Source organism: Kogia breviceps, chromosome X, assembly GCF_026419965.1.
Source record: "Kogia breviceps isolate mKogBre1 chromosome X, mKogBre1 haplotype 1, whole genome shotgun sequence".
NCBI classification, from domain to species: Eukaryota; Metazoa; Chordata; class Mammalia; order Artiodactyla; family Physeteridae; genus Kogia; species Kogia breviceps.
The window spans coordinates 67,338,081-67,365,523 of NC_081330.1; the positions used below are offsets into that span (position 1 = coordinate 67,338,081).

Below are 27,443 nucleotides of genomic sequence, written 5' to 3' on the forward strand. Positions count from 1 at the left end.
TAATACTCTAAGTTTTAATGTGAAGTTATTGACAAATTGCATTTCTATTGGGAAGTATTTAATAACTTTTAACATATTTTTATTCAAGTGAGCAGTGAAGATTCTGAAGATTCTGATTTTCAGGAATCAGGAGTTAGTGAAGAAGTTAGTGAATCTGAAGATGAACAACGGCCGAGAACACGGTAAATATATAGTATTTTCTAAAATTTTAGGAATTAATCTGAATAACCATGCTTCAAATTATTTGTGGAAAGTTTGCTGTTACTAATAAAATAAAATATTTAACATTTTGATTTGAAAATCATTATTAAAATTATTAATTTAAAACTAGTATGTATAAACATGCTATATATACTTGAATTGTATGTTCTAAATTAGGTGGACTTTCAGTGTACAAAAACACTCTTAACTGTAATTTTTTGTTGTGGTGGTGGTGAGAAGTTGTAGTAGGTAAGAGGCTCTGTAGACAAACTACTGCACTCTAACTCCTGGTTTTGCTACTTCCTGTTTGTATGAATACTCTGTGCTTCAGTTTCCTCATCTATAAAATGGGGGATTACATTATTATTTACCTTATTGATTATTGTGGGTATTAAATGAGATGGTGCATGTAAAGGACTTATAATAGTGCCTATTTGGTAATTAGTAAGTGCTCCATGAATGCTAATTATTGCTCTTTGTAGTACTACTGGTATTATAGTAATTAAGATATGTTTGTTCTCTCAATACACATAGCTACTGATCTAGATTACAAGTTATTTAAAATTTTGCTTCCTTGTTAGCATAGTATTTTAGGTAATAATAACCATTCTAAGAAATTTTTTATTTCCTCCAGAATAATACGATACTTCTATCAACTTATCAATTTGTGTTTGTGTGAGTGTGTATATGTATATCTACAAAGCTGTTTGCACTTGTAAATTTTAAAACATTTGAGGTTGTTTTAGATTAATACCAGGTTGTGCCTGGAGTATAGTAACATACTGTACTTCAGGGAAATATAAAATAACAATAGGATACAATGAGAATTTTAAAGCACTGAGATGGAATTCACATAACACAAAATTCACTATTTTAAAGAGTAGAATACAGATATTTTTAGAATATTCACAAAGTTGTGTGTCTACTACCACTATCTAATTTCAGAACATTTCCATCATCCCAGAAAGAAATCCTGTACTCCTTAGCTGTCATTTCCTGTTTTTCCTGCTTCTCATCCCCTGGCAAAAACTAATCTGTTTGTGTATGGATTTACTTATTCTGAACATTTCATATGAATAGATTCTTAAATATGTGTCTTTTTTATGAATGGATTTTTCAGTTAGCATAATGTTTTCATTGTTTATCCAGGGCTGTAGCTTGTTTCAGTACTTTATTCCTTTTTAAAAAATATTTTATTGAAGTATAGTTGATTTACAATGTGTTAATTTCTGCTATATAGCAAAGTGATTCAGTTATACATATTTATATTCTTTTTCATATTATTTTCCATTATGGTTTATCACAGGATATTGAATATAGTTCCCTGTGGAACTTGAATATAGTTCAAGTAGGACCTTGTTGTTTATCCATCCTATATATAATAGTTTGTGACTGCTAACTGCCAACTCCAAGTCCTTCCCTCCTTCACCCCCTCACTCCCCCTTGGAAGCCACAAATCTGTTCTCTACATCTGTGAGTCTGTTTCTGTTTCTTGTGTCCTATTCTAGATTCCACATATAAGGGATATCATATGGTATTTGTCTTTCTCTTTCTGACTTACTTCGCTTAGTATGGTAATCTCTAGGTCCATCCAAGTTGCTGCAAATGGCATTATTTCACTTTTTTGATGACTGAGTAATATTCCATCGTGTGTGTATATGTGTGTGTGTGTGTGTGTGTATGTACACACACACACCACATCTTTATCCATTCATCTGTAGACGGACATTTTAGGTTGTTTCCGTGTCTTGGCTATGGTAAATAGTGCTGCTAGGAACATAGGGGTGCATGTATCTTTTCAAATTATAGTTTTGTCTGGGTATATGCTCAGGTATGGAATTGCTGGATCATATGGTAACTCTAATTTTAGTTTTTTGAGGACACTCCATACTGTTTTCCATAGTGGCTGCACCAATTTACATTCCCACCAACAGTGTAAGAGGGTTCCCTTTTCTGCACACCCTCTCCAGCGTTTATTATTTGTGGACTTTTTAATGATGGCCATTCTGAATGGTGTGAGGTGGTACCTCATTGTAGTTTTGATTTGCATTTCTCTAATAATTAGCAATGATGAGCATCTTTTCATGTGCTTTCTGGCCATCTGTATGTCTTCTTTGTAAAAATGTCTATTTAGATCTTCTGCCCATAATTTTGATTAGGATTTTTTGTTGTTGTTATTGAGCTGCATGAGCTATTTGTATATTTTGGAGTTTAATTCCTTGTCAGTCGCATTGGTTGCAAATATTTTCTCTCATTCTGTGGGTTATCTTCTTTTGTTTGTGGTTTCCTTCACTATGCAAAAGCTTTTAGGTTTAATTAGATCCCATTTGTTTATTTTGGTTTTATTTTCATTATTCTAGGAGGTGGATCTGAAAAGATATTGCTGCAAGTTATGTCGAAGAGTGTTCTGCCTATGTTTTTCTCTAAGAGTTTTATAGTATCTGATCTTACATTTAGGTCTTTAATCCATTTTGAGTTTATTTTTGTGTATGGTGTTGTAGAATGTTGTAATTTCATTCTTTTACATGTAACTGTCCAGTTTTCCTGGCACCACTTATTGAATAGATTGTCTTTTCTCCGTTGTATATTTTTGCCTCCTTTGTTGTAGATTAATTGACCATAGGTGCATGGGTTTATTTCTGGGCTTTCTTTCCTGTTCAAATGATCAATATTTCTGTTTTTGTGCCAGTACCATACTGTTTTGATTACTCTAGCTTTGTAGTATAGTCTGGAGTCAGGGAACCTGATTCCTCCAGCTTTGTTTTTCTTTCTCAGGATTGCTTTGGCTATTCAGGGTCTTTTGTGTCTCCATACAAGTTTAAAAGTTGTAGTTCTGTGAAAAAGGACATTGGTAATTTGATAGGGATTGACTTGAATCTGTAGATTGCCTTGGGTAGTACAGTCATTTTGACAATATTGATTCTTCCAATCCAAGAACATGGTATATCTTTCCATCTGTTTTTGTCATTTTTTATTTCTTTTATCAGTGTCTCTTGTGATTTGATGACACTCTTTAGTGTTGTGTTTGGATTGCTTTTTCTTTTTTGTGTGTGTATCTATTGTAGATTTTTGGTTTGCAGTTACCATGAGGTTTTGATATAGCAGTCCATATATATACAAGATTGTTTTACGTTGCTGGTCTCTTAATTTCCAGAGCATTTCCAATATCCTGCATTTGTACTCTTCTCACGATTGCTGATTTTGACATCATATTTGTGTGTGGTTGACTTCCTACCTTCACTGTATGTTTGCCTTTACCAGTGAGCTCTTCCATTAATAATTTTCTTGTTTCTAGTTATGGCCTTTTCTGCCTTGAGAAGTTCCTTTAGCATTTGTTATAAAGGTGGGTTTTGTTGTATTGAATTCTCTTAGCTTTTGCTTGTCTGTAAAGCTTTTGATTTCTCTGTTGAATCTGAATGAGAGCCTTGCTGGGTAAAGTAGTCTTGGTTGTAGGTTTTACCCTTTCATTACTTTAAATATATCATGACACTCCCTTCTGGCCTGCAGCGTTACTGCTGAAAAATCATCTGATAACATTATGGGGATTCCCTTGTATGTTTTTTGTTGCTTTTCCCCTGTTGCCTTTAATATTTTCTCTTTGTCTTTAATTTTTGTCAGTTTGATTAATATGTGTCTCGGCATGTTCTTCCTTGGGTTTATCCTGTGTTGGACTCTCTGCACTTCCTGGACTTGAGTGTTTCCTTTCCTACATTAGGGGAATTTTCAACTCTTATCTCTTCAGATATTTTCTCAGGCCCTTTCTCTCTCTTCTCCTTCTGGGCCCCCTATAATTTGAAAGTTGGTGCATTTAGTGTTTTCCCTGAGGTCTCTGAGACTGTCCTCCTTTCTTTTCACTCTTTTTTCTTCATTTTGTTCTGTAGCAGTGATTTACAGGAATCTATGTTCCAGTTTGTTCATTCTTCTGCCTTATTTATTCTGGTATTTTTAAATATATATATTTATTTATTTATTTTTGGCTGTATTGGGCCTTCGTTGCTGCACAAGGGCTTTCTCTAGTTGTGGAGAGTGGGGGCTACTCTTTGTTGTGGTGCTTGGCCTTCTCATTGCAGTGGCTTCTCTCACTGCGGAGCATGGGCTCTAGGTGTGTGGGTTTCAGTAGTTGCAGCACGTGGGCTCTGTAGCTGTGGCTCGTGGGCTCTAGAGTGCAGGCTCAGTAGTTGTGGTGCATGGGCTTAGTTGCTCCATGGCATGTGAGATCTTCCCAGACCAGGGCTTGAACCCGTGTCCCCTGCATTGGCAGGTGGATTCTTAACCACTGCACCACCAGGGAAGTCCTTATTCTATTATGCTATTGATTACTTCTAGTGTATTTTTCATTTCAGTTATTGTGTTGTTCATCTCTGTTTGCTTGTTCTTTAAATCTCCTAGCTTTTTGTTAAACTTATTTCTTGTATCTTCTCAATCTGTGCCTCCATTCTTTTTCTGAGATCTTGGATCATCCTTACTATCATTAACTCTGAATTCTTTATCAGGCAGATTGCCTGATAAATTTCCACTTCACTTAGTTGTTCTTCTGGGGTTTTATCTTCTTCCTTCGTCTGGAACACGTTTCTCTGCCATCTCATTTTGTCTCTCTGTGTTTGTATTCTCTGTTCTGCAGACTGCAGGATTGTAGTTTGTCTTGCTTCTGATGTCTGCCCTTTGGTGGGTGAGGTTGATCCAGGGACTTGTGCAGGCTTCCTGTTGGAAGGGACTGGTGCCTGCCCAGTGGTGGGTGGAGCTGGGTCTTGTCCCTCTGATGGGCAGGGCCATGTCAAGTGGTTTGTTTAGAGTCCGATGTGGGCTCAGGGGGACTTTAGGCAGCCTATCTGCTGATGGGTGGGCCTATGTTCCCACTCTGTTGTTTGTTTGGCCTGAGGCATCCTAGCCCTGGAATCTGCAGGCTGTTGAGTGGGGCCAGGTCTTGTTGCCAAAACAGCTACCTCTGAGAGAGCTCTCGCTGATGAATAGTCCTTGGGCCCTCCACCACCAGTTTCCTTGCCCCCTGCAGTGAGACATAGCTGACCCCCACCTCCCCAGGTGACCCTCTAAGACCCACAGGTTCATCTGATCCAGTCTTCTATGGAGTCACTGCTTTGCCCTGTGGCCCAGTGCACATGAAACCTTGTGCGTGCCCTCCAAGAGTGAAGTCTCTGTTTCCCCCAGTCCTGTGGAGCTCCTGCACTCATGCCCCGCTGGCCTTCAAAGCCAGATGCTCTGGGGTCTTATCCTACTGATGTCAGATCCCCAGGCTGGTGAGCTTGATGTGGAGCTCAGAAGTCTCACTCCTGTGGGAGAACCTCTGTGATATAATTATTTTCCTGTTTGCCGGTCACCCTCCCAGCCAGTATGGGATTTGATTGTATGGTGAAAGCACCCCTCCTCCTGTCTCAATTGTGGCTTCTTTGTCTTTGGATGTAGAACATCTTTTTTGGTAGTTTCCAGTTTTTCTTGTTGATGGTTGTTCAGCAGTTAGCTGTGATTTTGATGTTTCTGTGAGAGGAGGTGAGCTCAAGTCTTTCTACTCTGCCATCTTGTCTCTTCCCTCATACCTAAATCCTAGAGTAAATTTCTAAAAGTGACATTGTTGGGTTAAAGTTTTGCAATTTTAGGACTTTTCATATATATTTTCACACTGTCTTATAGAAGTCAATTTTTTCTTCCCCCAGCAGAATATGTAAATAGCCATTTCCTCACTCTTTCAACAATAAAACTTTGAGCAGTCTGTTAACTAGAACGTATATCTTAGGGGAACTACAATCCATTTTGAGTTAATTTTTCTATATGGTGTAAGATAGGGGTCCAGATTCATCCTTTCGCATGTAGATACCCAGTTGTCTGAGCACCATTTGTGAAAAGACTGTTTTCCGTGTTTCATTGTCTTGACCCCCTTGTGGAAAATCAATTGGCCATAAACATAAAGTTTTATTTCTGGACTCTCATTTCTCTTCCATCAATCTGCATGTCTATCCTTTATGCCAGGAACATACTGTCCTGATTAATGTAACTTTGTATACCAATTCCTAAGTGCAAAAATACATTTCTCACCATAAACTGTTGTTACTGTTTTTGTTTTAATTTGTGTGAGCTGATATGAAGAAAATCATATCTAAGTTTTGTAATGTTTTTTTTAAAATTTAAAGAGATGGTCAATATTTTTCATGTGTATATTGGTCATTTATATTTCTAAAGGCCCTCCATCCATCTTATTACTCATATGCTAAACCTCCCCCTTGTATAACTTAAAATGTCGATTGGATTTCTGTTTGATTTTTTTTAATCTTTATTTTTTTGATCACTGGATTTCAAATTAAGGGTTCTCCTTTTTGAACCTAGTGAAGGGTTTTTTGGCTCTTTGATTTTTCCTTTATCTTTTTTAGGAATGTACACACAGGTAAAGTAATTCTAAAATATTTCATAATTTACTTAAGGAAATTCATCATGAAGTATTTTATTTTGCATTTTCAATATTCTTTAGGTCTGCAAAGAAAGCAGAGTTGGAAGAAAATCAGCGAAGTTATAAACAGAAAAAGAAAAGGCGACGCATTAAGGTTCAAGAAGATTCATCCAGTGAAAACAAGGTAGTAAATAATGAGATTTACTGTGTGCGCTTGGAATTATAACTAGTACAGTAGACCATAGTAAATATGTTATTACACTTCTGCATTCCATTCATTAGTTAAATTCTACTCATTTATTTACATTTTAAATTTTGTGGAAGAATTGATTTACTGAATGTATAAATATGCAGAAGTATTAACTTTGATATATTATCAATTTTTTTCTTTTCCTTAACTGAATCTAATGGAAGTTTTAAGCTGTTCTAGTTCATTATTTACATTCTTAGGGCTATAGAATTGATGTGAAGTATTCTGTCTGAAGACATAAAACATAATGACTCATTTGATTAAATTTCTTTTACCAGTGAAGTCAGTCAATTTAAGTTTCATGTACAATATATAAGCAGAATTATTTAGAGTACAAGTTCTCTGTAATGTTTTGTCAATCCTATTCTCTTTTGGGGGGAGTTCATTTTTTTAATGAACCTTTTAACCATTTCTAACGTGCAATTCAGTGGCCTTAATTACATTCATAATTGGGAACTCTGTACCCCTTAAACGGTAACTCCGATTCCCACCTATCTGCAGCCCCTCATAACATCTAATTCTAGTTTCTGTGTCTATGAATTTGCCTGTTTTAGGTATCTCATACAAATGGAATCACACAGTATTTGTCCTTTTGTGTCTGGCTTCTTTCATTGACATAATGTTTTCATGGTTCATCCATGTTGTAGCATGTGTCAGAATTTTCTTTCTTTTTAAGCCTGGGTAGTATTCCATTGTATGTATATATCACTTTGTGTTTATCCATTCATCTGTTGATGGATGTTTGGGTTGTTTCTACCTTTGGCTATTTTGAATAATGCTGCTGTGAAAGCGGGTGAGTCCCTGCTTTTAATTCTTTTAGTTATAATCTGAGAAGTGGAATTGTTGAATCATATGGTAATTCTGTGTTTAACTTTTTGAGGAACTGTCACACTGTTTTCCCAATGCACCAGCCTTCCAGTTTTTCTACATCCTCACCAACACTTTTTATTTTCTGTTTTTTTTTTAATAGCCATCCTAATGGGTGTGAGTTAGTATATCATTTGTGGTTTTGATTTAAATTTCCCTAATGACAAGTGATGTTGAATATCTTTTTATGTGCTTATGGGACATTTCTATGTCTCCTTTGGAGAAATGTCTGTTCAGTCCTTTGCCCCCTTTTTAGGGTTGTTTTTTAATACTGTTCTATATTACTATAATTCTGAAGCTTTTCAGTACATTTCCTTCCACCTTTTCTTGGTATGTTAATTGGAATATCAAGTGGACAAATTAGAAAACTTTATAGTATTAACCTTTGATCATTTAAATTCCATAGAGTAATTCTGAAGAAGATGATAAAGAAGAAGATGAAGAAGAAGAAGAAGAAGAAGATGAAAATGATGATTCCAAGTCTCCTGGAAAAGGCAGAAAGAAAATTCGAAAGATTCTTAAAGATGATAAACTAAGAACAGAAACACAAAATGCTCTTAAGGAAGAGGAAGAGAGGAGAAAGCGTATTGCTGAGCGGGAGCGGGAGCGAGAGAAATTGAGAGAGGTAAACCAATTTTTATTTATGATTTTTTAAAATATATGACCTTCATAGATATACTTCAGTATTTCAAGAACAGGATGTTGTAATCAACCACAGATTTTTAGTTACAGTTACTTTTTCCTGTTAGCAATATTTTATGCAACTTATAAATCTTCATTAGGTTATATGAATTAGGTACAGGAAAGAGTTGAGATTCTTGATCACCAGAGTGATTGTGTTTTATTTGGAATAGAAAAATGTTAAGAGGTTATTACTTAAATCCATAAAGCATTTCAATTTTTTGAATAAACTTTTTCTTGTAAAAAATTTTAAGCACAGGTACAGGCAGAAAGAATAGTGTTATAAACCTCCATGTATCCATTACCCAGCTCCAACAATTACTAACACGTGGCCAGTTTTGGTTAATCTATTCTTTTGCCTTCAGATTATTTTGGAGAAGTCTCGGAAATCTTATCATTTTGTATATATATAGTTCAGAATATATTGTTGAAAGATAAGGAATTTTTAAACATTACCACAGTGCCATTATTACACTTAAACTTTAACAATAATTCCATAATATCATCAAATATCCAGTTAAAATTCAAAATTCTTTCATTTTCGTCACAAACATAATAGTGGTTTTGAAAATAGTTGGTGTGAATCAGGATCCTAAGAAAGTCTCCCTACATGTTGTGTTGCATTTGGCTACTTATGTTTATGTTTATCCTTAAGCTAGTACCACACTGTCTTGATTACTGTAACTTTATAGTAAGTCTTGAAATCACATACTGTAACTTCTACAACTTTGTTCTACTTTTTAATTTATTTTTTAAAAATTTTATTTATTTATTTATTTATTTATTTACGGCTGCGTTGGGTCTTCATTGCTGCGTGCGGGCTTTCTCTAGTTGCGGTGAGAGGGAGTTACTCTTCGTTGCAGTGCGCAGACTTCTCGTTGTGGTGGCTTCTCTCATTGCGGAGCAGGGGCTCTAGGTGTGGGAGCTTCAGTAGTTGTGGCACATGGGCTCAGTAGTCATGGCTCGTGGGCTCTAGAGCACAGGCTCAGTAGTTGGGGCGCATGGGCTTAGTTGCTCCGCAGCATGTGGGATCTTCCCAGACCAGGGCTCAAACCTGTGTCCCTTGCCTTGGCAGGCAGATTCTTAACCACTGCTCCACCAGGGAAGCCCTGTTCTACTGTTTTAGAGTTGTTTTGGCTCTACTCAATTATTTGCATATTGTTTAGTATCCTGTTGTCAATTTTTAACAAGAATCTTCCTGGAACTTTTATTGGGATTGTGTTGGATATTTAGATTAGTGACATCTTAACAGTATTTTGTTTACTGTTATATATAGTATATTTCTCCATTTATTTAGTGCTCCTCTTATTTCTCTTAGCAATGTTTTATGCTTTTCATTGTACAAACCCAGCACATATTTTGCTAAATTTATCCTTAAGTAATTTATATTTTCTGATGTCATGGTAAATGAAATTTCAAGTGATTTAAAGACCTTGTGTTCTGTGACCTTGCCAAATTCTATTACAAGTTCTAGTAGCTTTTTTTGTAGATTCCTGAGGATTTTCTACATATTCAGTCATGTTGTCTATACACAGAAGCCATTTTATTAATTTCTTTCAAATTTATTGTTCATTTCTGTTTTTAAATTATAAAAGGATAGTTAATTTTTTCAAATGCTTTCCTTTTTATAAATTTCTTTCTTTCTTTCCTTTTGGCTGCGTTGGGTCTTCATTGCTGCACGCAGGCTTTCTCTAGTTGCGGTGAGCGGGGGCTACTCTTTGTTGCGGTGTGCGGGAGTTTCATTGCGGTGGCTTCTCTTGTTGCAGAGCACAGGGTCTAGGGCACGTGGGCTCAGTAGTTGTGGCTCGCAGGCCCTAGAGCGCAGGCTCAGTAATTGTGGCCCATGGGCTTAGTTCCTCTGCAGCATGTGGGATCTTTCCAGACCAGGGCTTAACCCATGTCCCCTCAATTGGCAGGCAGATTCGTAACCACTGTGCCACCAGGGAAGCTGTCAAATGCTTTTGTATGTATCTGGTGATCTAGAAAATTAGTCTTGCATTGCTAGAATAAGCCTAGCTTGGTCATGGTATATTACTCTTTTTATATATTGTTGTATTTCTTTTGCTATATTGTTTCAACAGGTGTTTTACCTCACTGTTAAGGAGACATGTTGGTTTGTAAATTCCTTTTCTTGTAATATCTTTCTTGTTTTACTATCACAGTAATACTGTTCTCATGTAAAATGAGTAGGGAAGTGCTCTATCTCCTCTGTCTTCTCAAAAGAATGTTTGTGAGATAGATATTATTTCATTCTTAAATGTTTGATAGAATTCTCCAGTGAAGCTATTGGTCTGATGTTTTCTGAGTTTTTAGAAAATTTTAAACAGATTCAGTTACTTTAATAAATGTAGGGCTATTTAGACTTACCTGTTTCTCCTTAGGTCTGTTTTGGTAAATTTTGTATTTAAGGAATTTGTCCATTTCATTTATGTAGTCTAATTTATTGATGTAAATTTGTTCACAGTATTCCGTTATTAAGTTTTTTTGTTTTTGTAGGCACTGTCATATCTCATTTTTCATTTGTGTTACTGATAATTTGTCTTTTTTTTTCTTGATTAATCTCTAGAGATTTAGCAATTTTACTATCTTTTCAAAAACACCAGCTTTGGATTTAATTTCCTCTATTGTTTCACCTTTTTCTAATTAATTGGTTTCCATTCTACTTTTATGTTATCACCCTTTCTTTGGGTTTAATTTGCTTTTTTACTAGCTACTTAAGGTGAATTTTGCATCTTGCTCCTTTTTTAATATATACATTTAAAGGGATAAAGTTCCCCACTCTGCATACTGTTTTAAATGCTGCCATGTATGAATTTTGATGTTTTGTGTTTTCCTTTTACTCTGTTCAGATCTTCTCTATTTTTCTTATGACCCAGAAAATGATGTATCTTTTTGAATGTTCCATGTATATATTCTGCCATTGTGGGGTGGAATATTCTATAAATTTCAATTAGGTTATGGTGGTTTATTACATTCAGGTTCTGTATATCCTTTTTTTTTAAACACTTAAAAAAATGTTTATTTAGGCTGTGCCAGGTCTCAGTTGTGGCATGTGGGATCTTTTTTTTTTTTTTTTTTTTTTTTTTTTAGTTGCAGCATGTGGAGTCTTAGTTGCAGCATACGGATTCTTAATTTGCAGCATGTGGACTTCTTAGTTATGGTATGCAGAGTCTTAGTTGCAGCAGGCAAACTCTTAGTTGTGGCATGCATGCGGGATCTACTTCCCTGACCAGGAATCGAACCCGGGCCCCCTGCATTGGGAGCGTGGAGTCTTATCCACTGGACCACCAGGGAAGTCCCAGGTCCTGTTTATCCTTAATGATATTTTGTCTCATATTGAGAGAGCAGTGTTGAGGTCTCCAACTATAATTGTTGATTTGTCATTTTCTCTTTGCACTTCTCTCAGTTTTTTGCTTATAGTTTGTTGTTAGTTACATGTACATGTAGGATTGTTATGCCTTTCTTGTGAATTGACCCATTATCAATGAGTAATGTCCCCTTTTACCTCTGGTGATTTTTCACCATCTGAAATCTACTCTATGTGATGATAGTATAATCACACTATCTTTCTTTTCAAGCATTTTGCTATGAAAAGTTCCAACGTTCTGCAAGGTTTACAGAATTTCAGTGATTTCCCATAAACTCAGGTCCTAGATTTTTCTGTTAACATTTTACTATACTTGGTTTGTTACATTCGTATTTATCTACTAATCTCTCTATCCATCATTATATTTTTTATGCATTTCAATGTCAATTGCAGACATCATTTCACTTAACCTAAATGCTTTAGCTTGCATGTCATTAGCTAAAATTCATATTTATTTAAAATTTTTCTTTTTATGTAAAATTTATTTTGAGTGAAATATACCAGTCTTAAGTGTACATTTGCTTTTGACATACCATGGAATGTACACATCTACTGTACGTATTTTTGTGGTTTTCTTCAGCTTGCCTTTTTTCCTTTTAATGTTTCGAGAGTGTTCCGTCCTCCCTAGGTTGTGTCTGCTCTTAACTGTGAAACAGCTTATCTGTTGAATGGATGTACCACTGTCAATCCTCCCCTCCCCAAATCTTCTTTTGAGGTACAGTGAGGTTGTTCCAACGTTTTCACTGAATTGGAGTATCCTGTTTCATATTGGCATGACTTCTTTTGTTTGTGCTTCTTTGGGTTCTTTTTAAAAATTTCTTACTGTTTTAACTGTTTTTAAGTACACAGTTCAGTGAAATACATGTTATGTAACCATCATCACCATCCTTTTTCATGACTTTTTCATCATCCTAAACAGAAACTCTGTACCCATTTAACAATAAATTCCCATTCGCCCTTCTCCCTAGTCTCTTGTAACCTCTTTTCTACTTTCTGTCTCAATGAATTTGCCTATTCTAGGTACCTCATATGAGTGGAATCATTCAGTATTTGTCCTTTTCTGTCTGTCTTATTTCACATGGCAGAATGTTTTCAACATTCATTCATGTTATATCAACTATCAGAATTTAATTTCCTTTTAAGGATGAACAGTATATTCTATGCATATACAACATTTTCTTTATTCATTTATCTGTTGATGCATACTTAGGTTTCTTCCACTTTTTGGCTATTGTGAATAATGGTGCTTTGAACATGGATGTACAAATATCTCTTCAAGTTCCTGCTTTCCAGTCTTCTGGGTATATATACAGAAGTGGAATGGTGGAACAAATGGTAATTCTTGATGGATTTTTTGAGGAATCACCACAGTGTTTTCCACAACAGCTGCACCATTTTATATTTCCACCAGTAGTGCATACAGGTTCCAATTTCACTACATCTTTACAATATTTCTTTTCTTTATCTTTCTTTTCTCTTTTTTCTTCTCTGCCCCTCCCCCCCCTTTTGTAATAGCCAACCTAATGGTTGTGAAGTGGTATTTCACTATGGTTTTGATTTGCATTTCCTTAATGACTTATGATGTTGATCATCTTTTCATGTGCATATTGACCATTTGTATATTTTTGGAGAAATGTCTATTCATATCCTTTGCACATTTTAAAATTGTGCTTTTTAAATTATTGTTGTATTGTAGGGGTTCTTTATATATTCTGGATATCAATCTCTTATCATATATGTAATTTGCAAATACATTCCCCCATTTTGTGGATTATCTGTAATTCTATTGATATGTATCCTTTGCATAAAAGTTTAAAATTTTGATGAAGTCCAATTTATCAATTTTTTCTTTCATTGCCTGTGCTGTGTGTGTGTGTGTGTGTGTGTGTGTGTGTGTGTGTGTGTGGTACGCGGGCCTCTCACTGTTGTGGCCTCTCCCATTGCGGAGCACAGGCTCCGGACGCGCAGGCTCAGTGGCCACGGCTCACGAGCCCAGCCGCTCTGCAGCATGTGGGATCTTCCCAGACCGGGGCGCGAACCCGCATTCCCTGCATCGGCAGGCAGATTCTCAACCACTGTGCCACCAGGGAAGCCCCTGCCTGTGCTTTTGATGTTTTAGTTAAGACATCATTGCCAAATCCTTTGTCATGACAGTTTCTTTCTTTGCGATTTTGTATAATCCTGTTAATATGCTGTTGAATTTGGTGTGCTAGTACTTTGTTGAGGAGTTTTGAATCTATATTAATAGACAATCTGTAGTTTTCATATAGTTTATCTGTCTGAATTTTGAATCAGGGTAATGCTGGTCTCATTGAATGAATTACAAAATATTCCCTCATCTTCAGTTTTCTAGAAGAGTTTGAGAAAAATTGTCATTATTTATTTTTTAAATGTTTGGTTAAATTCACCAGGGAAGCCATTCTGGCCCTAGGCTTCTTTCTTTGTTGGAAGTTTGATTACTGATTCAGTGTTCTTAACTAGTTTAGCAGTCTGTTTGGATTTTGTTTTCTCCATGAGTCTAATCTGGTGGTTTGTGTTTCTACGAATTTTTCCATTGCATATATGTTATCCATTTTGTTGTATAGTTGTTCACAGTATTCTTTCATAATTATTTATATTTCTGTAAAATTGCTAGTAATGTCATCACCTTTATTTCAAATTTTAAAAATTTGAATCGTCTTTTATTTTTAACATCTTTATTGGAGTATAATTGCTTTACAATGGTGTGTTAGTTTCTGCTTGAGAACAAAGTGAATCACTTATACATAAACATATGTTCCCATATATCTTCCCACTTGCGTCTCCCTCCCTCCCACCCTCCCTGCCCCACCCCTCTAGGTGATCACAAACCACCTAGCTGATCTCCCAGTGCCATGCGGCTGCTTCCCACTGGCTATCCAACCTACGTTTGGTAGTGTATATATGTCCATGCCACTCTCTCACTTTGTCACAGCTTACTATTCCCCCTCCCCATATCCTCAAGTCAATGCTCTAGTAGGTCTGCGTTTTATTCCCGTCCTACCCCTAGGTTCTTTATAACATTTTTTTTCTTAGATTCCATATATATGTGTTAGCATACGGTATTTGTCTTTCTCCTTCTGACTTACTTCACTCTGTATGACAGACTCCAGGTCCATTCACCTCACTACAAATACCTCAGTTTTGTTTCTTTTATGGCTGAGTAATATTCCATTGTATATATGTACCACACCTTCTTTATCCATTCAAATGTTGATGGACAATTAGGTTGCTTCCATGTCCTGGCTATTGTAAATAGAGCTGCAATGAACATTTTGGTACATGACTTTTTTTGAAATATGGTTTTCTCAGGGTATATGCCCAGTAGTGGGATTGCTGGGTTGTATGGTAGTTCTATTTGTCGTTTCCTAAGGAACCTCCATACTGTTCTCCTTAGTGGCTGTATCAATTTACATTCCCACCAACAGTGCAAGAGTGTTCCCTTTACTCCACACCCTCTCCAGCATTTATTGTTTGTAGATTTTTTGATGATGGCCATTCTGACCGGTGTGAGATGATATCTCATTGTAGTTTTGATTTGCATTTCTCTAATGATTAATGATGTTGAGCATTCTTTCATGTGTTTGTTGGCAATCTGTATATCTTCTTTGGAGAAATGTCTGTTTAGGTCTGCTGCCCATTTTTGGATTGGGCTGTTTGTTTTTTTTGTTATTGAGTTGCATCAGTTGCTTATAAATTTTGGAGATTAATCCTTTGTCAGTTGCTTCATTTGCAACTATTTTCTCCCATTCTGAGGGTTGTCTTTTGGTCTTGTTTATGGTATACTTTACTGTGCAAAAGCTTTTAAGTTTCATTAGGTCCCATTTCTTTATTTTTGTTTTTATTTCTGTTTCTCTAGGAGGTGGGTCAAAAAGGATCTTGCCATGATGTGTGTTGTAGAATGTTCTGCCTATGTTTTCTTCTAAGAGTTTGATAATGTCTGGCCTTACATTTAGGTCTTTAACCCATTTTGAGTTTATTTTTGTGTATGGTGTTAGGGAGTGTTATAATTTCATACTTTTACATGTTGCTGTCCAGTTTTCCCAGCACCACTTATTGAAGAGACTGTCTTTTCTCCATTGTATATTCTTGCCTCCTTTATCAAAGATAAGGTGACCATATGTGTGTGGGTTTATTTCTGGTCTTTCTATCCTGTTCCATTGATCTATATTTCTTTTTTTGTGCCAGTACCATACTGTCTTGATTACTGTAGCTTTGTAGTATACTCTCAAGTCAGGGAGCCTGATTCCTCCAGCTCCATTTTTTGTTCTCAAGATTGCTTTGACTATTCAGGATCTTTTGCGTTCCCATACAAATTGTGAAATTTTTTGTTCTAGTTCTGTAAAAAATGCCAGTGGTAGTTTGATAGGGATTACATTGAATCTGTAGATTTCTTTGGGTCGTAGAGTCATTTTCACAATGTTGATTCTTCCAATCCAAGAACATGGTATATCTCTCCACCTGTTTGTATCATCTTTAATTTCTTTCATCAGTATCTTATAATTTTCTGCATACAAGTCTCTTGTCTCCTTAGGTAGGTTTATTCCTAGATATTTTATTCGTTTTTTTTGCAGTGGTAAATGGGAGTGGTTTCTTAATTTCCATCTCAGATTTTTCATCATTAGTCTATAAGAATGCCAGAGATTTCTGTGCATTAATTTTGTATCCTGCTACTTTACCAAATTCATTGATTAGCTCTAGTAGTTTTCTGGTAGCATCTTTAGGATTCTCTATGTATAGTATCATGTCATCTGCCATCAGTGACAGCTTTACTTCTTCTTTCCAATTTGGATTCCTTTTATTTCTTTTTCTTCTCTGATTGCTGTGGCTAGAACTTCCAAAACTATGTTGAATAAGAGTGGTGAGATTGGGCAACCTTGTCTTGTTCCTGATCTTAGTGGAAATGGTTTCAGTGTTTCAACATTGAGGATGATGTTGGCTGTGGGTTTGTCTTATATGGCCTTTATTTTGTTGAGGAAAGTTCCCTCTATGCCTACTTTCTGCAGGGTGTTTATCATAAACGGGTTTTATCATAAACGGGTGTTGAATTTTGTCAAAAGCTTTCTCTGCATCTATTGAGATCATCATATGGTTTTTCACCTTCACTTTGTTGATATGATGTATCACATTGATTGATTTGCATATATTGAATAATCCTTGCATTCCTGGAATAAACCCCACTTGATCATGGTGTATGATCCTTTTAATGTTCTGTTGGATTCTGTTTGCTAGCATTTTGTTGAGGATTTTGGCATCAATGTTCATCAGTGATATTGGCCTGTAGTTTTCTTTCTTTGTGACATCTTTGTCTGGTTTTGGTATCAGGGTGATGGTGGCCTCATAGAAAGAGTTTGGGCATGTTTCTCCATCTGCTATCTTTTGGAAGAGTTTGAGAAGGATAGGTGTTAGCTCTTCTCTAAATGTTTGACAGAATTCACCTGTGAAGCCATCTGGTCCTGGGCTTTTGTTTGTTGGAAGATTTTTAATCACAGTTTCAGTGCTTGTGGTTGGTCTGTCCATATTTTCTATTTCTTCCTGGTTCAGTCTCAGCAGATTGTGCATTTCTTAGAATTTGTCCTTTTCTTCCAGGTTGTCCATTTTATTGGCATACAGTTGCTTGTAGTAATCTCTAATAATCTTTTGTATTTCTGCAGTGTCAATTGTTACTTCTCCTTTTTCATTTCTAATTCTGTTAATTTGAGTCTTCTCCCTCTGTTTCTTAATGAGCCTGGCTAATGGTTTATCAATTTTGTTTATCTTCTCAAAGAACCAGCTTTTAGTTTTATTGATCTTTGCTATCGTTTCCTTTATTTCTTTTTCATTTATTTCTGATCTGTTCTTCATGATATCTTTCCTTTTGCTAAATTTTTTGTTTTTCTTTCTCTACTTGTTTTGGGTGGAAGGTTAGGTTGTTTATTTGAGATGTTTCCTGCTTCTTTAGGTAGGATTGTATTGCTATAAACTTCCTTCTTAGAATTGCTTTTGCTGTATCCCATAAGTTTTGGGTCATAGTGTTTCCATTGTCATTTGTTTCTAAGTATTTTTTGATTTCCTCTTTGATTTCTTCAGTGATTACTTTGTTATTAAGTAGTGTATTGTTTAGCCTTCATGTGTTTTATTTTTTACAGATCTTTTCCTGTAATTGATATCCAGTCTCATAGCATTGTGGTTGGAAAAGATACTTGATACGATTTCAATTTTCTTAAATTTACCAAGGCTAGATTTGTGATGCAAGATATGATCTATCCTGGAGGATGTTCCATGAGCACTTGAGAAAAATGTGTATTCTGTTGTTTCTGGATGGAATGTTCTATAAATATCAATTAAGTTTATCTTCTTTAATGTATCATTTAAAACTTGTGTTTCCTTATTTATTTTCATTTTTGATGATATTTCCATTGGTGAAAGTTGGGTGTTAAAGTCTTCTACTGTGATATGTTACTGTCGATTTCCCCTTTACTGGCTGTTAGTATTTGCCTTATGTATTGAGGTGCTCCTATGTTGGGTTCATAAATATTTACAATTGTTATATCTTCTTCTTGGATCAATCCCTTGATCATTATGTAGTGTCCTTCTTTGTCTCTTGTAATAGTCTTTATTTTAAAGTCTGTTATGTCTGATATGAGAATTTCTACTCCAGCTTTCTTCTGATTTCCATTTGCATGGAATATGTTTTTCTATCCCCTCACTTTCAGTCTGTATGTGTCCCTAGGTCTGAAGTGGGTCTCTTATAGACAGTATATATATGGGTCTTATTTTTGTATTCATTCAGCCAGTCTGAATCTTTTGGTGGGAGCATTTAATCCATTTACATTTTAGGTAATTATCGATATGTATGTTCCTATTACCATTTACTTAATTGTTTCGAGTTGGTTCTTATAGGTCTTTTCCTTCTCTTGTGTTTCTTGCCTAGAGAAGTTCCTTTAGCATTTGTTGTAAAGCTGGTTTAGTGGTGCTGAAGTCTCTCAGCTTTTGCTTGTCTGTAAAGGTTTTAATTTCTCCATCAAATCTGAATGAGATCCTTGCTGGGTAGAGTCATCTTGGTTGTAGATTTTTCTCCTTCATCACCTTAAGTATGTCCAGCCACTCCCTTCTGGCTTGTAGAGTTTCTGCTGAAAGATCAGATGTTAACCTTATGGGGATTCCCTTTTATGTTATTTGTTGTTTTCCCTTGCTGATTTTAATGTTTTCTTTGTATTTAGTTTTTGATAGTTTGACTAATATATGTCTTGGCGTGTTTCTCCTTGGATTTATCGTGTATGGGACTCTCTGTGCTCCCTGGACTTGATTAACTACTTCCTTTCCCATATTAGGGTAGTTTTCAACTCTAATCTCTTCAAATATTTTCTCAGTCCCTTTCTTTTCCTGTTCTTCTTCTGGGACACCTATAATTCGAATGTTGTTGTGTTTAATGTTGTCCCAGAGTTCTCTGAGACTGTCCTCAGTTCTTTTATTTTCTGCTCTGCAGTAGTTATTTCTACTATTTTATCTTCCAGGTCACTTATCTGTTCTTCTGCCTCAGTTATTCTGCTATTGATCCCTTCTAGAGTATTTTTAATTTCATTTGTTGTGTTGTTCATCGTTGCTTGCTTCCTCTTTAGTTCTTCTAGGTCCTTGTAAATGTTTCTTGCATTTTGTCTATTCTGTTTCCAAGATTTTGGATCATCTTTACTATCATTATTCTGAATTCTTGTTCAGGTAGACTGCCTATTTCCTCTTCATTTGTTAGGTCTGGTGGGTTTTTACCTTGCTCCTTCATCTGTGTGTTTTTCTGTCTTTTCGTTTTGCTTATTTAACTGTGTTTGGGGTCTCCTTTTTGCAGGCTGCAGGTTTGTAGTTCCTGTTGTTTTTGATGTGTGTCCCCAGTGGCTAAGGTTGTTTCAGTGCATTGAGTAGGTTTCCTGGTTGAGGGGACTAGTGCCTGTGTTCTGGTGGATGAGGCTGGATCTTGTCTTTCTGATGGGCAGGTCGACATCTGGTGGTGTGTTTTGGGGTATCTGTAGCCTTATTATGATTTTAGGCATCCTCTCTGCTAATGGATGGGGCTGTGTTCCTGTCTTGCTAGTTGTTGGGAATAGGGTGTCCAGCACTGTAGCTTGCTGGTCGTTGAGTGAAGCTGGGTCTTGGTGTTGAGATGGATATCTCTGGGAGATTTTCACCCTTTGATATTACGTCAAGCTGGGAGATCTCTTGTGTACCAGTGTCCTGAAGTTGGTTCTCCCACCTCAGAGACACAGCCCTGATGCCTGGCTGGAGCACCAAGAGCCTTTAGTCCTCACAGCTCAGAATAAAAGGGAGAAAAAATAGAAAGATTGAAAGAAAGAAAGAGGATAAAGTAAAGTAGTGTGAAATAAAATAAAGTTATTGAAATTAAAAGTAATTATAAAGAAGAAAAATTTTAAGAAGTAAAATAAATAAAATAAAAAATGAGATGGTCAGAACCCTAGGACAAATGGTGAAAGCAAAGCTCTATGGACAAAATCTCCCACAGAAGCATACACATACACACTCAGAAAAAGAGAAAAAGGGGCAAAATTAATATATCTTGCTCCCAGAGTCCACCTCCTCAATTTGGGGTGATTCGTTGTCTATTCAGGTATTCCACAGTTGCAGGGTACATCAAGTTGATTGTGGAGCTTTAATCCGATGCTTCTGAGGTTGCTGGGAGAGATTTCCCTTTCTCTTCTTTGTTTGCACAGTTCCAGGGGTTTAGCCTTGGATTTGGCCCCGCCTCCGTGTGTCAGTCACCTGAGGGTGTCTACTCTTCTCTCAGACAGCACAGGGTTAATGGAGCAGCTAATTCGGGGGCTCTGGCTCACTCAGGCCGGTGGGAGGGAGGGGGAGCGATGCAGAGTGAGCCTATGGCGGCAGAGGCTGGCCTGTCGTTGCAGCAGCCTGAGGCATGTCGTGCATTCTCCTGGGGAAGTTGTCCCTGAATCCCGGGACCCTGGCAGCGGCGGGCTGCACAGGCTCCCGGGAGGGGAGGTGTGGAGAGTGACCTTTGCTCGCACACAGGCTTCTTGGTGGCTGCAGCAGTGGCCTTAGGGTCTCATGCCCATGTCTGGTGGCTGTGGTGCCCGTTTCTGGAGCTCCTTGCTCGTTTCTGGAGCACGCTTAATACCCTCTCCTCGACACCAGGAAACAAAGAGGCAGGAAAAAGTCTCTTGTCTCTTCGGCAGCTCCTCGCCCGTCTCTGGAGCTCCTTTAAGCAGTGGGCTTAGTCCCCTGTCCTTGCGCACAAGGAAGCAAAGAGGGAAGAAAAAGTCTCTTGCCTCTTAGGCAGCTCCAGACTTCTCCTGGACTCCCTCCAGGCTAGCTGTGGTGCACTATCCCCTTCAGGCTGTGTTCACACTGCCAGACTTCTCCCTGCAATCCGACTGAAGCCCCCGAGCCTCAGCTCCCAGCGCCACTCTGTCTTTTTGTCTTACTCATTCTAACTGAAGATTTGTGAATTTTATTCTTTTCAAAGAACCAACTTTTGATTTTGTTGATTTTCTCTTTTTCCAGTGTCTGTTTTATTTCTGTCTGCTCTAATCCATATTATTTCCTTCCACCTGCTAGATTGGGTTTAGTTTGCTCCTCTTTTTCTACTTCTTTAAGATGTAAAGTTAAGTTCTCAATTTGTGATCTTATTTCCTTTTTAATGTGTGTGTTTACCACTATACATTCCCCACTTAGCACTTCTTTTGCTGAATCCGGCAGGTTTTAGTATTTTGTGTTTTCATTTTAATTTGTCTGAAGGTATTTTCTAATGTCCCTTGTGGTTTCTTATTTGAACTATTGGTTATTTAAGAGTATCTTGTTTAATTTATGCATATTTTCATTTTTCCCATTATCCTTTTGTTATTGATTTCTAGTTTCATTCCACTGTGATTGGAGAAGATAGTTTTTTATGATTTTATTTATTTACTTATTTTTTAAGATATCAGTAAAACCTTTCATTTCATTTTATTTTTTCATTGAAGTATAGTTGATTTTTATGATTTTAATCTTCTAAAATTTATTAAGGCTTGTTGTGTACCCTAACATGTGGTCTGTCCTTGAGTAGTTCCATATGCACTTGAGAAAATTCGTACTGTGCTGTTGTTGAGCAGAGTGTTTTGTGTGTTAGGGCTAATTGGTTTACAGGGTTGTTCAAGTTCTCTGTTTCCCTGTTGATCTTTAGTTGGCTTGTTCTATGCATTATTGAAAGTAGGGTGTGATGTCTCCAAACTATTATTGTCGAACAGTCTATTTTTCATTTCAATTCTGTCAGTGTTTGCTTCATATAAAGTGGGACTTTGTTTTGGGTGCATTTATGTTTATGATTGTTATATCTTTTTGATTAATTACTCATCTGTTAATATATATTTTTTTGCATTTTGTAATTGTTTTTGACTTAAAGTCTATTTGTCTGATGTTTATATAGCCATCCCAGTCTTCTTAGTTGCTGTTTACATGGAATATCTTTTACAATTCTTTCACTTTCAACCTATTTGTGTCGTTTGATCTAAAGTCTTTGGTAGACAACCAATATTTGGATCATTTTTAAATGAATTTTAGCATTCTGTGCCTTTTGATTGGGGGTTTAATCCATTATATTTTAAGTCAGTACTGATGAATAAAGATTTACTTCTTCCATTTTGCTATATTTTATGTGTCTTACTGCTTTTTGCTCATCATTTCCTCCATTGCTTCCCTGTTTTTTTGTTTGTTTATTTCATTTTTTGCAGTGACACATTTTGATTCACATCTCCTTTTCTTTTGTGTATCATATGTAGATATTTTCTTTGTGGTTAACATGGGATTACATATAATATCCTAAAGTCATAATGACGTAGTTTAAATTGAATGAACTTGACCTCAGTCATGCACATAAATCGTAGTCTTTTACAGCCCCATTCCCCCCTGTATATAATTCATGTCACAGATTTTGTTTTTATACATTTTATGCCCCAATAACATATATTTATTATTACTTTGTACGGTTTCGCCTTTTAAATTCTATAGAAAGTAAACCTGGAGTTAGAAACCAAAATTACAATAATACTGGGTTTTATATTTGACTGTGTATCTTTTCCATACATTTTTAGCTCTTTATACATCTTTGAGTTACTATATAGCATTTTTTTCATTTTAACCTGAAGGCCTCCCTTTAGCATTTCTTGTAGAGTAGGTCTATTTTTAAAGAACTCTCTTGGTTTAAGAATATCTTGATTTCTTCCTCTATTTTGAAGGATAATTTTGTTTGATATAAAATTCTCAGCTGACAGTTGTTTTCTTTCAATACTTTAAAATATATTATTGCACTGCCTTTTGGCCTTCAAGTTTCTGATGAGAAACAAGCTGATAATGTTATTTATGATCCCTGTATGTGACAAGTCACTTCTATCTTGCTACTTTCAAGATTCTCTCTTTCTTTCTACTTTGAAGTTCTGATTATAATGTGCTTAGTCTGGGTCTCTTAGTTTATCTCACTTCAAGTTTGTTGTGCTTCTTGGATTTGTAGATCCTGGTCTTTACTCAGATTTGGGGAGTTTTGCCCATTATTTCCTCAAATAACCTTTCTGCCCCTATTTTTCTTCTCCTTCTTGGACTCTCATAGTATATATATTGATCTGCTTGATGATGTCCTACAAGTCCATTGGTCTCTCAGTTTTCTCAATTCTTTTTTTCTTTCTGCTCCTTAGACTTGATGATTTCAGTTGACATCTTCATGTTTGATAATTTTCTGCCTGCTCATATCTGAATCCTTTTTGAATTTTTAATATCACTTATTGCCTTTTTCAGTTCCAGATTTTCTGTTTGACTCCTTTTTATAATTTCTACTTCTTTGTTGATAGTCCCATTTTGTGCCTGCATTGTTTTCCTGATTTCCTTTAGATTGTCCACAGTTTCCTTTGGGTTTTTGAACATATTTTAACACAGTTACTTTAATGTCTTTGTCTATAAGTCCATTGTTGGGGACTTGTCAGGGATGGTTTCTGTTGTCTTATTTTGTTTTTTTTGAATGGGCCATGTTTTCCTGTTTCATTTTTTGGTTTGTGGAGTTTTTAAAATTGCAAATTGGGCATTTGGCTATTATAATGCAGTAACTCTGGAAATTAAGTTCTCTCTCTTCACGAGGATTTGCTGTATTTTTTTTCTTTAGTTGTCATCGTCTGATTGATATGAGACTCTCCCCATTTATTTTTGCAAAGTTTGCTTGTTTTGCATCATTACTGAATTCTCTTTTCCTTTCACTAATGTTCTGTTAATGTTTTGAAAGAGATTTCCTGAATGCCTGATCTTTTCCAGTCTTTGTAGATTAGCTCTGTACTGGGGCACTCCTTCAGTACTTAACTAGACTTGCAATGAAGCTAAAGGATCACTCTGAGGTTAAAACTTAAGGTCTTCTCAGGTTTTTTCTGAGCATGTTTCTTACCTGGGCATACACTTGGTTTTAAAATTCTTCTATTTTGCTGGGGTTTTTTTTAAAATTTGTTTGTTTTTTTTGCAGTACCCGTACCCCTCACTGTTGTGGCTTCTCCCAATGCAGAGCGCAGGCTCAGCAGCCATGGCTTATGGGCCCATTCGCTCCGCAGCATGTGGGATCTTCCCGGACCGGGGCACGAACCCGTGTCCCCTGCATTGGCAGGTGGACTTCCAACCACTGTGCCACCAGGGAAGCCCGATTTTGCTGGTTTTGAATGTCCTAAATTCCAAGAGTCTCATCCTAGCTTTGTCTCTGGGCCTTAGGTGGTCACTTGTAAGTCTCCACCTATAATGTCTTGGCCCTGACATCTGTGGGTTTATAGTTGCCTTGTAGCTTTTTTTTAAGCATTTTTTTCTGTTTTTTCCCATCAGAATTTCAAGTTAGGTGAAACAGTGATAAGAGATTTATGTCATTCCTTTGGTTAGCCCCAGGCAGGTTATAATAGATATGCACAATAATTTGCAAATAATTTCTGCTGTGCTCCCTCTAGTTTGAGGGAGGAAACTGTCAACCAGGCTGCTGCTGCTTCAGGAATAAGACCATCACCTCACTAAGAGGTAGTGGGGTAAGGGCAAGTAAAAATTCCATAAAACTTTCCTACCATTTTAAAGATGGCCTTTCTCTGGTCTCTACTGAATGCCCTGTGTTATGCATGAAGAGTATACTCTACCTTGTTTGAAATTGAATGCCTTCCAGTCCTATATGATCATTGGGAACTATTTAGTTCACAACTTCTTGGTCACACTTTGTCTGACTTTGTGGAGTTTTACTCCTCATGTGCATTTTAATATTCAGTTAAGACAGTGACTCCCATTTTGATTTCTGGAGGTCTTTTTGTATAGTCCTTTTCTCTCTGTAGTTTCTCTCTGTAGTTTTTCTAGCCATCTCAGCTTGACCTTTGTCTCCCCAGCTCAGCACAGCTCCAGTGTTCTGCTATGGATACCCTTGATTCTGGAGTGTTGCCTTCAGGCAGCAGTCAAGGGGGAATAGGGCCCCCCCTTGTTGGTTTTGCTTCTCTCAGGTATCAGCGTCCTGCTGGTGCCTGTTATTCAAAGTCCAAAAATGTTAGTTTTGTATATTTTGTCTACTTTCCTAATTGATTACAGCAGGAGGGTAAATTTGTTCCCTAGTACTCCATCATGCATTGTGATCCTAAATCTCCATCAGCAGAAATGGGGCTCAGCCTTTTCAGTATGTTGCTTAAATGGTTTTGTTTTCATTTTTTCTTTTCCTTTTTCAATTCAGACATGGGATACATTTCATGTCCTTATTTATTATTCTTTGGTATAGCTTAATTTATCATTTCTCCTAAATTCTCCTGTTTCATTACTATTATTAGTTATATAAACTTTACTTAAATTGTACCTTGAGTGCATAAACACATGCACTTAGTCACTAATAAGTAGACAGTTTCCTTATAAATTGTCTTCTCCTCCATTCAGGATGAAGGTTCACTAATCTCCAATCCTGAAGATAGTGCTTAATAGCTAAAATATCACTTATGAACATATGGTTCAAAATTCTTAAAGCCTTGTATATTAGTTTACAACTGTGCATTAAAAAATTACCACAAGCTTAGCTTAAAACAAGACAAAGTTATAATCTCACAGTTCTATAAGTCAGGAATTTGAGAGTGGCTTAGCTGAGTGTGGTCTACTGGGTCGTCTGCTCAGTGTCTCACCAAGTTGAAATTAAGATGTTAGCCAGAGCTGCAAATTTCATCTAAGACTTTGTTGTTTTCTAGCTCACATATTGGCAGAATCCAGTTCCTTGTGATTGTAGCAGTGAGGTCCTTAGTTACTAGAGACTTCTCTTCACAGTATGGCAGTTTGCTTGTCTTGGAGACCAGAAGAGAGCATGTCTTACCCTTTGGTCTTTTAAAGAGCTTACCTTGATTAGGTCTGGCTCGCCTAGGAGAATGTCCCTTCTGATTAAACCAAACCCAGCTAATTAGTGTCCCAATTATGGGAATGATATCTCATCATAGTTAACAGATCTCAGTCACACTCAGGGGGATGGGATTATACCAAAGGGTGGGAATCTTGGAGGCCATTTTAAGATTCTGTCTACCACACCTTGCAAATAGGAGAAGACATTCAGATAATTTTACATTTTGGCTAAAGGCTTTGCCCCAGCAATATGAAGCTGGGACATATCCAAGCTAGAACACAATAAAAATTTAGTGAATACTTAGTCTATGCCTGATACTTTGTATTCTTTACCTTATTTAATCTCTGCAACAACACCATGAGGGTTGTTTATAATCTTTCCTACTTTGCACATGGAGAAACTGAAGCTAAGAGAGTTTAAGTAACTTGTTGAAATGGAGCTGGGATCTAAACGGCCTGTGCTATTTATACCCCACCACACTTTCTCCTAGTATTAATCTTGATTTGTATATAATTTCAGTTTTATATAAGTGAAGTATCTATCCAGGTGATTTATTACAAATTTGTGACTTATTTAACATTTTTTACATGCAATAATGGTACTGTAGTTATGATTTTTAAAAGAGAGAGTGTCCTTTTAAAGAGACATTCTAAAACACTTAAAGATTAAATAACATGCTTGCTTGGGTTTGCTTCAAAATCATTTATGGAATCAAAGGAGTTGGAGAACAGGTGGGAGGTTGTCAGTGAAACAGAACTGGCCAGAAGTTGATAATTTTTGAGGTTGAATAATGGGTAACAGGGCTCATTATGCTACTGTCTACTTTTGTTTATGTTTGAAAATTTCAGTAGTGAGTAGCAAATAATCCATTCATTTCTAGTTACAGTTCTAAATAAGGAAAAGAATACCGGCTAATATTTTATCCTTAAGCATCACAGTGTCTACAGTTTAAAATCATGAATCTTTATTGATTGTCATGGAACCATAAACCTGTTTATACAAGCATTTCATTTATTAAAGTAGTAATGCATAGTGGTTAAGAGCATAGACTCTGGAGCCTAACCCTTTGGGTATAAATCTTAGTGTTGTGATACTTAATAGTTGTAGGACCTTGTGTAAGTTATTTAACTTCTCAGTCCCTCATTTTTTTTTTCATTTGTAAAATGGCAACACTTGTACCTAGCTTATACAGTTCTTGAGTATACTATGTAATGGATAGACATTGGGATAAGAAAGCAAAAAATATATACAGATACATGTATTCATATGTATTTATATCTATTTAAGTTTTCTTTCAAATAAGAAACTTGAGGTAATT

At 36.4% G+C, this 27,443-nt stretch overlaps 1 protein-coding gene across 22 annotated transcripts in view; it reads left to right on the plus strand.

The window, feature by feature from the left end:
- The window catches only part of ATRX (ATRX chromatin remodeler), a 253,199-nt gene that overhangs the window by 116,223 nt on the left and 109,533 nt on the right, over positions 1 to 27,443 (plus strand). For all 22 annotated transcript variants that reach the window (XR_010838695.1, XM_059050734.2, XM_059050736.2 and 19 more), the window contains 3 exons: positions 89 to 182; positions 6,680 to 6,782; positions 8,122 to 8,340. Coding sequence is in view for 21 of the 22 variants with exons in the window: in XM_059050734.2 (XP_058906717.1) it covers positions 89 to 182; positions 6,680 to 6,782; positions 8,122 to 8,340 (416 nt within the window). In the remaining variant the exon portion in view is untranslated. The remainder of the gene's footprint in view (positions 1 to 88; positions 183 to 6,679; positions 6,783 to 8,121; positions 8,341 to 27,443) is intronic.